General features: G+C 42.8%; 1 protein-coding gene across 1 annotated transcript in view; it reads right to left on the bottom strand.

Annotated features, from left to right (window-relative positions):
• The window catches only part of TMEM192 (transmembrane protein 192), a 30,836-nt gene extending 29,371 nt beyond the window's left edge, over positions 1-1,465 (bottom strand). Inside the window, exon 1 of the mRNA XM_072773833.1 lies at positions 1,329-1,465. Coding sequence (XP_072629934.1) covers positions 1,329-1,355 — 27 coding nt within the window. The 5' untranslated portion in view covers positions 1,356-1,465. The remainder of the gene's footprint in view (positions 1-1,328) is intronic.
• Between the last annotated feature and the right edge of the window lie 12,589 nt (positions 1,466-14,054).

Consider the following 14,054-nt stretch of genomic DNA (forward strand, 5'->3'; position numbering starts at 1 on the left):
TCATTAAAAATTGTTTGGGGCAGCCCGGGGGTGGCTCAGCGGTTTAGCGCCGCCTTCAGCCCAGGGCGTGATCCTGGAGACCCGGGATGGAGTCCCACGTTGGGCTCCTGGTGCATGGAGCCTGCTTCTCCCTCTGCCTGTGTCTCTGTGCCTCTCTGTGTGTGTGTCTCATGAAAGGATAAATAAAATCTATTAAAAATAAAAAAATAAAAAAAAAGTTTTGATTCCTAGTTAAGAGACTTTTTAAAAAAGATTTATCTATTTAAGAGAGAGAGCACGTGCCCCTGCAAGGGGAGAGTAGGAGCAGGGGCAAAGGAAGACTCCCCGCTGAGCAGGGAGCCCCATGGGGGTCTTGACCCCCAAGACCCTGGGATCATGACCTGAGCTAAGGCAGGAGCCAAACCCACTGGGCCACCCAGGCGCCCCTGGTTAAGATACTTGAATATTTATGGTCGCTATTAATGAGAATCTAAGCTATTTAATGAGAATCTAAGCTCTTATAGGGCTGCAGCTGTTAGGTGCCCTGCCTGACACCCCTAAATCAGTGACAGGATCACAGTAATATTCCTATTAATGTGTTAACCCAAATTAGTGCCTTAAGGTGATGTCAACTTTGCGTTTCTCAAGGGTAACAGTTTTATTACCTTACCTGTCAATGAGGCAACCAGTTAATGCTGGGTACAATGCCATGTTTCCTCTAAAAATGTTTTAATATACTTGGGCCAAGGTTTCGCTCGGTACTACGCAGACTGTACACCGGGCCTTTGTTTTGTCAGCAATCTGGCTTGGATCCACCAGGTAGGGCGGCTTAAAACTCCATTCACGCCTATCACGCTGGCGTTCAAGTCATCACCGCCCCGTTGTCTCCAGGGCGGGTTTCTGGGCAGTGGGGTGGGGGGTGGGGGCTGGGGGGCAGCCGCAGGCCGGGACGCGCCGGAGAGGCCCCGCAGGACGCCCCCGCCCCCAGCGCCCCGGAGGGAGGAGGGAGGAGGGAGGAGGGAGGAGGGAGGAGGGAGGAGGGCGGAGGGCCGAGGGCCGAGGGCCGGGCGCGCAGCGTGGGGCTCCCAGTTCCGGGGCCGAAGGCGCGCGGCACCGAGCTGGGCGCCCCGGGGACCCACGTCCGCGCACCCCCCGCCCCGCGCACCCGCCGGCCTCCCGAGCGACCCGTCGCAGGACCCCGCGCCCCGGGCCCGCCCTGCGTGGGAAGCGCCGCCTCCGCTGCGGCCGCACCGGTGCAGGGCGGCTTCCCCCGCAGTCCCCGCCCCGCGCACCCAGCAGGGGAAGAAAGAGGTCCCGGGCCCAGCCTCCCTCCTCCTCCGCGCACTCACGTCCTCCATCCGGCCCCGCGCAGCCATTCCCGACCCCGCGGCCCAAGCCGGGCCCAGCCGGGCCTCTCCACCTGCGCGCGCGCCCTCCGCGGGGCACAGCGCCGCCTCCCGGGCCTCCGCGCCTCACTGCGGACACGCCCCGCCTGCTCCGGCCCCGGGCCCCGCCCCAGCCCCGCCCCAGCCCCGCCCTCGCCCCGGGCCCCGCCCCCGGCCCCGCCCCCGTCCTGCCCCGAGCCCCACCCCCCAGTCCAGCCCCGCCCTGCTCCCCCAGCCCCGCTTCCAGCCCCGCCCCTTGCCCCTCGCCCCGCCCCCAGACCCAGTCCAGCCCCGCCCCCACCCCGCTTCCAGTCCCGCCCAGTCCCACCCCTTGCCCCTCGCCCCGTCTCCAGCCCCAGCCCCAGCCCCGCCCCCAGCCCCGCTTCCAGCCCCGCCCCCAGCCCCAGTCCAGCCCCGCCCCCACCCCGCCTCCAGCCCCGCCTCCAGCCCCACCCAGTCCCGCCCCTTGCCCCTCGCCCCGCCTCCAGCCCCACCCCCAGCCCCGCCCCCACCCCGCCTCCAGCCCCGCTTCCAGTCCCACCCCCAGTCCAGCCCCGCCCCGAGCCCCCAGCCCCCCCAGTCCAGCCCCCAGCCCCGAGCCCCTCCCCCAGCCCCGCCCCCAGCCCAGCTTCCAGCCCCGCCCCTAGTCCAGCCCCCAGCCCCGAGCCCCTCCCCCTCCCCGCCCCAGCCCCGAGCCCCGCCCCGCCCCGCTAGCCCCGCCCCAGACCCGCCCCCAGCCCCATCCCCGAGCCCCCGATTGGCCGAGGTGCGGGGGGCGTGTCCCGCCTTGAAACCCCCGCGGGGGCCGCGGCCGCGCCGACCTCAGGCTCCCGGGGCTCCCGCAGTCCCCGCCCCGCTCCGGGCCCGAGGCTCGCGCGGGAGGGTCGCGCCCCAAGTCCAAGAAGTTAACTCTTCTTGCCGCCACTTGCTTCTCTTTAAAACATTAACTCCTTCCGTCTTCCTTAGTTCCTGCCCGCGGGCACGGCCCCCGCCAAGGAGAACCCGCCGCGGAATCCCGCCGCTGCCCTCGCAGCTCGCACTGGGCCGCACCAACGCGAAACGAGGCCGTTCCGAGGTTTTAGGGCTTTTCTTTCTTTCTTAAGGAATAAGTAAAGCGGGGCTCCTGAGTGGCTCAGTGCGTTAGCGCTGCCCTCAGCCCGGGGCCTCCTCCTCTCTCTGTCTCTTAGGAATAAATAAATCTTAAAAAAAACCCAAAAACAAAAAAACCCAGAATAAGTAAATAAAACAACTTTTCCCCGATGTAACCCCACTAGGGAGGCTACACACACTTCCACACTTTCTAAAGCTTATCTGTGCATTGTGTATGGAGTCATCCTGTTTATGCCACTGGTGAAATAAAAGTATTCAAATATCAGCCAAGGGAAAGATGATATAAGACCACCTGATCTTTAAAATCTCAGGAAATTATAAGATTTCCTGAGAGTCTATGAATTATTTTTTTTAATTTTATTTATTTATGAGAGACTCAGAGGCAGAGACACAGGCAGAGGGAGAAGCAGGCTCCATGCAGGGAGCCGGACGCGGGACTCGATCCCAGGACCCTGGGATCATGCCCTGGGCCTAAGGCGGATGCTCAACTGCTGAGCCCTCGAGGTGTCCCTAATTCTTTTTTGAGCGCCTTCTTTTGGCATTCATTTTCCTTTCGTATTTTGTTTTGAGAAGTTTTAAACCTAGGGAGATGAAAGACTAGTACAGTGAAGATCCATGTGTCTCCCACATGGATTCATCAGTTGTTCCTATTATGCTGCAGTTGCTGTCTGTGCATCTGCACGTGCATGCAAGTGTTCACACACTTTTTTTTAAGTGAGCCATTTGAAAGTAAGTACAGGACGTGATGAAACTTCATTTCAAATACTTCATTGACTGAAAATAAGGACATTTTTCTATTTAACACAGTATCATTATCACAACTAAGAAAGCCAATAGTTCTGTGTTTGCTAATAACCAATCCAGGGCAAAAATTTTTCAAAATTTCCCCAAAATACCACTTTAATTTTTTAATCTTTTTGTTAAAGCTTTTATTTATTTATTCATGATAGAGTCAGAGATGCAGGCAGAGGGAGAAGCAGGCTCCCTGGGGGGAGCCTGATGCAGGACTAGGTCCCAGCATCCTGGGATCATGCCCTGAGACGGAGGCAGATGCTCAACTGCTGAGCCACCCAGGCATCCCTAACTTTTCAATCTTTTGTAAAGACTTATTTATTTTAGAGAATGCATGAGTACAAGTAAGAGGAGGGGCAGAAAGAGAGGGAGAGAGAGAGAGAGAGAACCTCAAGGAGATTCCCCTCGCCTCCCCTCCTGTGGCTCAATCTTAGGAGGCCAAGATCACATCCTCCCCTGAAACCAAGAATGGGAAGCTCAACCAACTGAGCCACCCAGGTGCTCCTCAAAATATCTTTTTCAGTTGTTTTTTCTTCATCATCCAAAATCCAATCAAGGATCACACATTGAACTTAGTTATTATGTCAGGAGGTGTACTCTCATAAGCACATTATGCTGTTTAAGTAAGACCAAGGCTCTGGAATTAGTCACGAAGGTTTGAATTCTGCATCTTACTATGGGTATGATCTTGGGCACGTTAGCTAAATTCTCTAGGAGTCAGTCTCCTCACCTGTAAAAATAGAAATGTTACTAGATCCAATTTTGGAGAAATTTTTTATTAAATGAAATAATGTATGTAATGCTCTTGGCAGTGTTGTCTCTAAGCACTCAAAATGTTAGTTGCTTTTTTTTCTAAGTCAGGTTTATGGAAGCATTATTAGCATATATGGTCACTGTTTTAGTAATACATTAAAATGTTACAGTATTCAAATAGTTCAGTAAGTCTTTTTTTCTGGAGGTTGAAAGTTTTCAAAATAAAAACACTTGGGAGGAAAAAAGATGATGGTGCACTTGGTAGGCTAAGAGTCTTTAGGGTAGGAATGATCTGTGATTATCCTGTATAAACCAGAAGGGAGCAATGGTGTTAGGAAATAGAATTCTGAATTTTGCAAGATTTTGTAGGAGCAGGTTGGTGGAGGAGTGAGGTTGTCAGGCTAGGAGCTGTGCTTCAGTAGGAGGCTGTGACTTCCAGGGATTAGAAAGAGTGGGAGAAAAGGATGCTCTGTGGAAAGGCAAGGGTGAATATTTAGAAGGAAGAAGAAGATTTATTTTTACCTCAGCATTTTCTTTAGGCCTAGCCATGTAAGCATAGTTATATTTACTATGTCCAGGTCAAAAATTAGAAGCAAAGAAAAATATGTACTTGCTACTAAAAGTCATCGATATTCATAGTCAGGGACTATAAACAGAAATGATGGGTTAGGTGCAGGAACACATTTCTTTGGAACTCTCTCCAAAAATTCTGAAAGGAATTTTTATAGAACTCAGGCACAGATAATATGTATAAGGAATTGAAACTTCATCATCATCAGGAAAGATTATTAAAATCTTATGTCCATATAATGTTCTAGTGTTGATTAAAGCAATTTAAACAAGCAAAACCCTATAAAGAAATTATATTTATAAAGGTATGTGAGATTTCATTGTTCCATGATTGAAACATTTTTAGTGAAAATTCTTGCATTTGTTTACCTTGAGGAATAAGAATACTGCTTTTCTGCCAAACAGTTCACCTTTAGATTTGGGTCTGAAGCTCCATCTTTCCTATAAGTTGTCACCATCAACATTATTTTGAGCACAGTGCTTAGTGTCATCACAGATATTCAAGTATTAGTAATATCTCATTTTTTAAACATCGATATAAAATGTATCCTTAATTCACTTTATAATGTTACTAATACAACTTCTGTTATTCATCCTCCATAGTATCGTGTAAACAATAGGTTCTTAATTAATATTTATTATTGATTTTGAAGTAGGATCTCATTAGCTACAAATACTGATTTTAACCTGGCTTATTAATCAAATTTTAGATAGAGTCAATCCTCGCTAGACTTTTCTACAATTCTCTTAAGTTTCCCTGTGCCTGTCAGGAATGCCCTTATTCCAAACCCTGGCTTTGGGTAATGCTTTGTAGCGAAGTCTCTCTTAGATACCCAGAGAGATGCTGCTGACAATTTCCCTTTCAATGAACACACAGAAAAGTAAGTCAACAGTTATTTTAGTGTATCAAGTTATTTTTGGCTTATATACTTCTAGAAATCTTTTTCTAGAAAGACATTTAAGGATATTGTGAGCAATCGGAAATATTCTGCAGTTTCCATTTATTTGTTCCATAAATATTTGGGCCTTTGAAAGCACCAGGTCCCACAAATAGAATCCAATTGTAACCAAACACTGCAAATTTGGATGAAAAAAATGTATTAGAGGTCCTCAAAACCTATGAAATTTCAGACTTGTTATCCAGCACCTCCTCCCGTATTATTGGTTTGTATTCTCCTAAAGTTCTTGTGCTGACATTTAAAAACACATTTGTTCCTGAAGGCAGAAAAATTTATTTTAGTTTCACTGACTAATTCGGGAGTGGGAGAACAAATTTGCTAAAACTTCCAAAAATAATTTATCTCTGGATAGATATCAAATATATGAAGGTTTAGACCAAAAAAAAAAAAAAAGTTTTCTTTTAAAGTTCTAGGAAAACAGGGGCACCCAGGTGGCTAGTCAGTTACGCATCTGCCTTTGGCTCAGGTCGTGATCCCGGGATCCTGGGATCAAGCCCCACGTGGGGCTCCGTGCTCAGCGGAGAGTCTGCTGCTTCTCCCCCTCCCTCTGCCCTTCTCTCCCACATGCACTCTTTTGATCTTTCAAATAAATTAATTAATAAATAAAATCTTTTTAAAAAAATAAGGTTCTAGAAAAGCATTTACAGAAACTTAGGATGAAAATGAATTTTGTAACCTTCTTGAAAATCAAGGCTACTACTTAGTAATTCTGGAGCTAATCTCATTTGATCTCTGGTCCCTTCTGATTCTACTCTAATGCTAGGTGCCAGGCTCTATAATCCAGCCAAATGCATTTTCAGTATTTTCATAGGAGGATTTCCTTATTTCAAAATAATCAGAAGATGGAGCATTAAGCTTTTGGCAGTGATGTCTCATTTAATTATGTTCTAGACATGTAAGAAGTAAAATTTTTGTTTTAAAATACAATTCATAATTCTGCATGCTGAAGTTTGAAGCACATTTGAAAATGTCCCCCAATAGCTTATAAAATAATTATATTGATTTTCCAATATTTAGAAAACCTTATAACTTCTAAGTCTCTGAGTTGTTTGAACCAAGGTGAAATAAGCTAGGAGATGCAACGATTTGTTGTTTACATCACTTTTGTTAATGTAGGACATGGATTTATTCTTTAAAGTAAATGAAAATTAAGTTACTTAGAATGTTAAAAAGGAGACAAAAGACAAAAACAAATAATACGTAAATTTGTACAAGGGTGTATGTATGCCCTGCCTTTTTTTAAAAAGGATCCTAGGTGCAGTGTTTATGTGGGCGTGACAATTTACAAAATTCTACAAAAATTTTCAAATTTACATTTGAAAACAACATACTATTTTCATCCTTATAACAGTCCTCAGAACGGAGTTGTGTAATATTATTACTTGCATTTCACAGTTGAGAAAATTGGTAAAATAATTCAAATGACTTGCCCAGGGTCACTTGTTAATAGTAGAGAAAATTGGAGTTTGATTGTATGTTCCATATTCATTTATTCATTCAATCAATAAACACTTATTAAAGTCCTCCAATATGAGACACTGGAGGCCCCATAGGAAACTAAAAAAATCAATAGGTCCTATGTTTCCTTTGTCTGTTCCTTGCTTCCTGGCTGGTCTTTGTAAATTCTGATCTCTGATTTGCCTAGACTCTTGTCTTTAGAATGAACTTCTGCATGGACTGAGTAAACTACACTCACAAACTCCCATCGGGCCTTGGCTTTCTCCTGATCACGCTCTATTACTATGTTCAGCGTCAACCCCATTCTCTGGTATCTCTTGTCAACTCTTTCCCATTTTCATCTTTCTATTCTTAGAGCCAATAGTTGAAAAGGATTCTTGGACATTCTGATGTGTGTTTGAAGTGGAGCAGGAGTAAAAACAAACTTTTGGAGAATGAGGAAATAATTTCGTTATAGATGAAGTGGCAACTGAATTGAGTTTCACAGAGAAAAATAGGAAAGGAGGGATACTTGGGCTAAAGGGCATAAGTAAAGAACCCAAATTAGAAGCTATAATCCTGCACACTGAGCTGAGCAGGAGCTCCCTACTTTGGCTTTTATTCAGTTCTGAAAGATAAGTAGTCTTCACTCTTTCAGGAGACTTACTCTCAGTGTCTGTCTTTGCCTATATAACCCTTCGTGGGAGTAAAAAAAGTCCTACTCCTTTTTCAACTTGAACTTTACATTTCTTTTTTTTTTTTTAATTTTAAGATTTTATTTATTTGAGAGAGAGAGAGAGAGAGAGAGAGAGAGAGAGAGAGAGAGACCACAGCCGGGGATGGGAGGCAGAGAGAGAGGGAGAAGCAGACTCCGCACTGAGCAAGGAGCCTGACTTGGTGCTCAAGCCCAGGACCCTGGGATCATGACCTGAGCCTAAGGCAGACACTTAACTGACTGAGCCACGTAGGTGCCCCAAACTTTATACTTCTTTTATAAGTACTCCCCAGTTGATGGATTATTTAGTGAATGATGTTGGAGAAGGCAGCTAGCCATTTGGAAGAAAATAAAGCTGGATCACCCCCATATTTCTTAAGCCAAAATAAATTCCTAATAGTTCAAAGATTTAAGCATAAAATAAATTAGCAAAAGTTCTAGGGAAAAATACATTGTAACATAGTCTAAGAGAAAAGAAAGACTTTTCATGCATGACCCCAAATCCAGAAGCACTAAAGGGAAGAGTGCAATAAATCTGACTACACAAAAAGTTTTAAACTTCTGCATGGGAAAGAAGATGACAACTTAATATATAAATGCTAAAAGCCAAGTAATTGGAAACAACCCAAATATTTATTGCTTGTGGAATAGTTGAGTAAATTATGTATCCATACTTAGAATATTATCCAACAATTTTTAAAATGAGATAGATCTATATATGTTGGCCAAAAGAGGCTCTAGAAGTGTGTCATAAAGGTAGGTTAGGTTACAAAATAATAGTCATGCCATCTTTATTTTTTAATGAAAAAAGTATACACATATAATGCAAAAAAATAAATATTTTGATATGCAAATACATGTTATGAAAGCATATAGAAGTAGAGAAATTAGGCAAGAAAAAGAAATAAAAGGCATTTAAACTGGAAAAAAAGTAAAACTATATTCATAGAAGACATGATGTTATATCTTGAAAACTTTAAAGAATCCACCAAAATAGTATTAGAATTAATAAGCAAATTCACCAAACTTTCAGGATACAGAATCAACTCAAAAAATGAGTTGAATTTCTATACACTAGCAGCAAACACTACAAAAAAAAAAAAAAGAATTCAAGAAAATAAATCCATTTATAATAACATCAGAAAGAATAAGCACTTAAGAATAAATTCAACCAAGGAGGTCCAAGACTTGTACGCTGAAAACTAAGAAATATTACTAAAAAATTAAAGACCTAAATAAATGGAAAGACATTCTATGTTTGTGGATTACAAGAATTAATATTATTAAGATCACAATACTGTCCAAGGAGGTATATGGATTCAATGTAATCGCTAGGAAAGTCTTAACAATATTTTTTCAGAAATGGAATCCCTTTTAAAAATCACATGGAATTTCAAGGGACCCAGCATAACCAAAATAATATTGAAAAAGAAGAGAAATTGGAAGACTAATACTTCCTGATTTCAAAATGTCCTACAGAGCTGTAGTAATCAAAACAGTCTGGTACTAGCATAAAGTTAGATACCTAGACCAGTGGAGTAGAACCAATATCCCACAAATAAACCCATACATATGTGGTCAATTGATTTTAAACAAGGATGCCCAAATCATTCATGGAGAAAATGGTCTCTTCAATATAGTGTGCTGGAAAAACTGATTATCCACACCATATACAAAAATTATACAAAATGGAATAAAGATATAAATTTAAGACCTAAAAGTATAAAACTTTTAAAATATAAAGGCAATTTTTGCATGACCTCAGTTGGATTTGGCAATTTTTAAAAAAAATTACACCAAAAATTAAAATAGATAAATTGGACTCTATTGAAATTAAAAATTTCTGTGTATCGAAAAATACTATCAAGAAAGTGAAAAGACCATCCACAGGATGAGAAAATATTTGGGAATCATATATCTGAGAAGGGTTTAATATCCAAAATATAGAAAGAACTCTTACAACTCAAAAACAGTAACAACAAAAGTACCACCAATAATAATAACAAAGACCAAACTACCCAATTAAAAAATGAGCAAAGAGCTTGACGAGGCCTTTTTCCAAGTAAGATATCTAAATGGCCAATAAGTACATGAAAAGAATCTCAACATCTTTGGTCATTAGGGAAATGCAAATCAAACTACAGTGAAATAATCCTTCATACCTACTAGAATGTGACTGTACTTAGAAAAATGGAAGATATCAAATGTCGGCAATGATGCAGAAAAATTGGAATTCTTGTACATTGCTGGTGGGAATTAAGTGATGCAGCCAAAACAGTTTGGCAGTTCTTCAAATGCTAACCATAAAGTTACCATAAAAGAATGTCACTCCTGGGATCCCTGGGTGGCTCAGAGGTTGAGTGTCTGCCTTTGGCTCAGGGCGTGATCCCAGGATCCAGGATCGAGTCAGGCATCGGGCTCCCTGCATGGGGCCTGCTTCTCCCTCTGCCTGTGTCTCTGCCTCTGTGTGTGTGTGTGTGTGTGTGTGTCTGTCATGAATAAATGAATTAAAAAACAAAACAAAAAAAGAATGTCAGTCCTAGGTGTAAAGCCAAAAAAATTGGGATCCCTGGGTGGCGCAGCGGTTTGGCGCCTGCCTTTGGCCCAGGGCGCGATCCTGGAGACCCGGGATCGAATCCCACATCGGGCTCCCGGTGCATGGAGCCTGCTTCTCCCTCTGCCTGTGTCTCTGACTCTCTCTCTCTCTCTGTGACTATCATAAAAAAAACAAAAACAAAAACAAAAAACCCAAAACAAAACAAAACAAAAAAGCCAAAAAAATTGAAAGCAGGCACTCCCACGGGTACTTGTACATCAATGTGTATTACAGCATCGTTCACAATAGCCAGAAGGTGGGAATAACCTGAGTGTCCATCAACAGATGAATGGATAAACAAAAATGAAGTATTATACACACAATGAACTATTATCTAGCCATAAAGAGGAATGAAGTTCTGATACTTGTTACAATGTGGGTGAACCTTGAAGAGATTATGCTAAGTGAAATAAGTGAGATCCCAAAGGACAAATATTATATGATTCCACTTCTATGAAATATGCAGAAGAAGCTGAAGGTAGATTAGAGGTTACCAGGAGCTGGGGAAAGGAGGGAATGGGAATTATTCTGTAATGGGTAAAGGTTTCTGTTTGGGGTGATGAAAATTTTTGGAAATAAAGAGTGGTGATGGCGCCATAATATTATAAATGTAATTAATGCCACTGAATTGTACACTTGAAAATGGTTAACATGGCAAATGGTATCTTATAAATATTTTACCACAACAAAAATAATAGTTTTTAAAAGCCTAGAAGATACACACAAAATTACTTACTGTATGATTATGAATCAGTGCATGATCCTAACTGTAACTCACATGATAAAGAGCTAATTTTTTATCATACAAAAAGCACTTCAAGTTTATGTCAAACGAAAAGGTTTTAAAAAATTACAAATGATTATTAGAACAAGACGTGCACAGAAATGAAAATGCAAACAGCGGGCAGCCCAGGTGGCCCAGCGGTTTAGTGCCGCCTTCAGCCCAGGGTGTGATCTTGAGGTCCCAGGATCGAGTCCCGAGTCGGGCTCCCTGCATGGAGCCTGCTTCTCCCTCTGCCTGGTTTCTGCCTCTCTCTCTCTCTCTCTCTCTGTCTCTCATGAATAAATAAATAAAATCTTTTAAAAAATGTAAACAGCAAAAGTATGTCCAACTCCACTCATAATTTTAAAAATGCATATTAAAACAACAGAAAACAAAAATGCCACCTTATTTATCAGATCCACAACGATGAAAAGTATTGGTGAGAATGTGGGAAACATTTGCACACTGTTGTTAGAAACTGTGTGAATTACTGCAACATTTTGAGGACAATTTGGCCAAGTCTGTTGAACTAACCAAATCAACACTTACCCAAGTTCTAAATATTTATCCAAGTTTTAAATATTTATCTTCGAAATGATTAAAACTAAAATAAACATTTATCCGTTGACTGTAATTAAACTTTTCCTGCAGTCACACTAGAAAAAGTAAGAAAGATATTTGTTTATGGACATTTTTTGCACCATTATTTCTGAAATATTCTCTATTGAAAACTGACAATCTAAAGATCCATCAATAGAGGACTAAATAAAACACTGCTGATGAAACTTGACATTAAAAAGCATAGGGGTAGATCCGTATGCATTCATAAATATATACTGCAGAATGATATACTAGGTAAAAAAGATTCGATTTGCAATTATATACACATATTTCCACTGGAGGCAAAATAGCTATTCATATATTTGCTTTTGTATACTAATGAAAACGTTCCTTAAGAATATACAAGAATCATTCGTGGTTACCTCTATTGAGGAGGACCGAGGTTGTAGAGAAATGTTCTGCTTCCACTTTAAATTTGTCTGTGCTCTGAAACGTTTACTCCATACAACCTTTTAAAAACTTAATTTTTAAATCTTTAATTAAACAGGTCATTCATGACTACACATGAGCATCTTTGTGTGTGTATTTCTCCAGATGTTTTTCTGTATACTCATACAGCATATATTTGCTTATTAAAACATTTGTTTTTTGGGGCGCCTGGGTGGCTTAGTTAGTTAAGCATCTGACTCCTGATCTCACCTCAAGTCTTAATCTCAGGGTTATGAATTCAAGCCTGGTGTTGGACTCCATGCTGGGCGTGGAGCCTACTTAATAAAACAAAACAACAACAATAATGAGACCATATACACACACACAAAAACCACATTTGGTTTTTCTAGTCCACATACATTTTTCCATGAATAAAATAGTATTTTGACTATTTTTTCCCTACATTGTAGAACAGGGTTGTTGTGATTGTCTTTATAACATATACAGATCTATTTCATTTTTTAGAATCGCTGAAGTGTTTTCATTATAAAAACCATAGTCTATTAACCAGTCCTTAAATGGTGGATATTTAGTTGGCCTTCAGTTATTTGTTATTTCAAACAATGCTGTAAATGAACATTCTTCTACTTCTTTTTTTAAGTACACCTGTGCCTCTTGGTACGTACGTAGAAATATTTTTCTAAAACCGGTATGATATTTTTACAATTAAAAATAGCTTAGAAAAGGATCATGCTTTAGGAAACTAGTAGAAAAAAATTCTTTTAGGCAAAAATATCCAGCAATAGAAACAGAATTTATATTCAAAAGATGAAGGTGTGTCTTTATGTGTCATTGGAAAGTAGCCAAGAGAAATAAAATGGAAGAAAAATGACTTACAAACCCCCTGCATAGCCTGTATGTCTGAAACAGTGTTGGTTTTTGAATTATATATATATATATATATATATATTTTTTTTTTTTTTAAGATTGATTTATTTGAGAGAGCGTGCAGGGCATGTCAGTGGGGGGAGGGGCAGGGGCAGAGAATCTTCGAGCAGACTCCCTGCTGAGCACAGGGACCCAGTGAAGGGGCTGGGCCTGGGTCTCGAGACCCATGAGATCATGACCTGAGCTGAAGCCAAAACTCAGAGAGCCGAACTGACTGAGCCACCCAGGCACACCTTGAATTATAGGGAATTGGAACAGAAGAAATAAAGGATATAAAGGGAAGGGAAGGGAAGAAGGAAGGAAGAAGAGAGAAAGAAAGAAAGAAGCAAACAGAAATGTGGGGAGGAGCGCCCCAGGACTGCAGGCCAGGGGAGGCTGAGAGTACGGGTTTGGCCCCACAGCGGAGGCTGCTCCCTCCAGGTTGCACTTGTTCCTCAGACATAAGGCCTATCCACTCATCACAGTCCCTAGACGCGGGGACACGGCGCTCCCTCTTCTTTCCCTAATGCGACCTTTCTCCAGCCACTTGAAAATAACAACTCTGAATTTTTCTTTTCTTTTTTTTCTTAAAGATTTTATTTATCCATGAGAGACGCAGAGAGAGGCAGAGCCACAGGCGGAGGGACAGGCAGGTTCCTGCTGAGCAGGGAGCCGGGGGCGGGACTCGATCCCAGGACCCCGGGGTCACGCCCTGAGCAAGAGGAGACGCTCAACCGCTGGGCCCCCCAGGTAACCCTAACCCTGAATTTTTTAAAAGAAAAAAATCATTTTCCTTCTTTTCACATTTTTAATTGACCTCTATCCTTTAGTGAGTGAGAAATGAACCAGAGTCAGCCGGGTCTTCAGAGCTTAGGGGGCTCAGGAAGGCCCCCCCTTTCTCCTGCTCGCGCTACCGGGTCGGGGCTGACTCCTAGGCGGGACTGATAACAGGCCGGGGGGGGGGGGGGGTGGTAGGGGGGGCGCGAGGGGCCTAACCTGGAGCCCCGCCCACCCGCAGTGGCTGCCTCCCGCGCCCAGCCGCCCAGGGATCCCCCCTACTTCGCCTACTGGGTGAGGT

Source organism: Canis lupus, chromosome 13, assembly GCF_048164855.1.
Source record: "Canis lupus baileyi chromosome 13, mCanLup2.hap1, whole genome shotgun sequence".
NCBI lineage: Eukaryota > Metazoa > Chordata > Mammalia > Carnivora > Canidae > Canis > Canis lupus.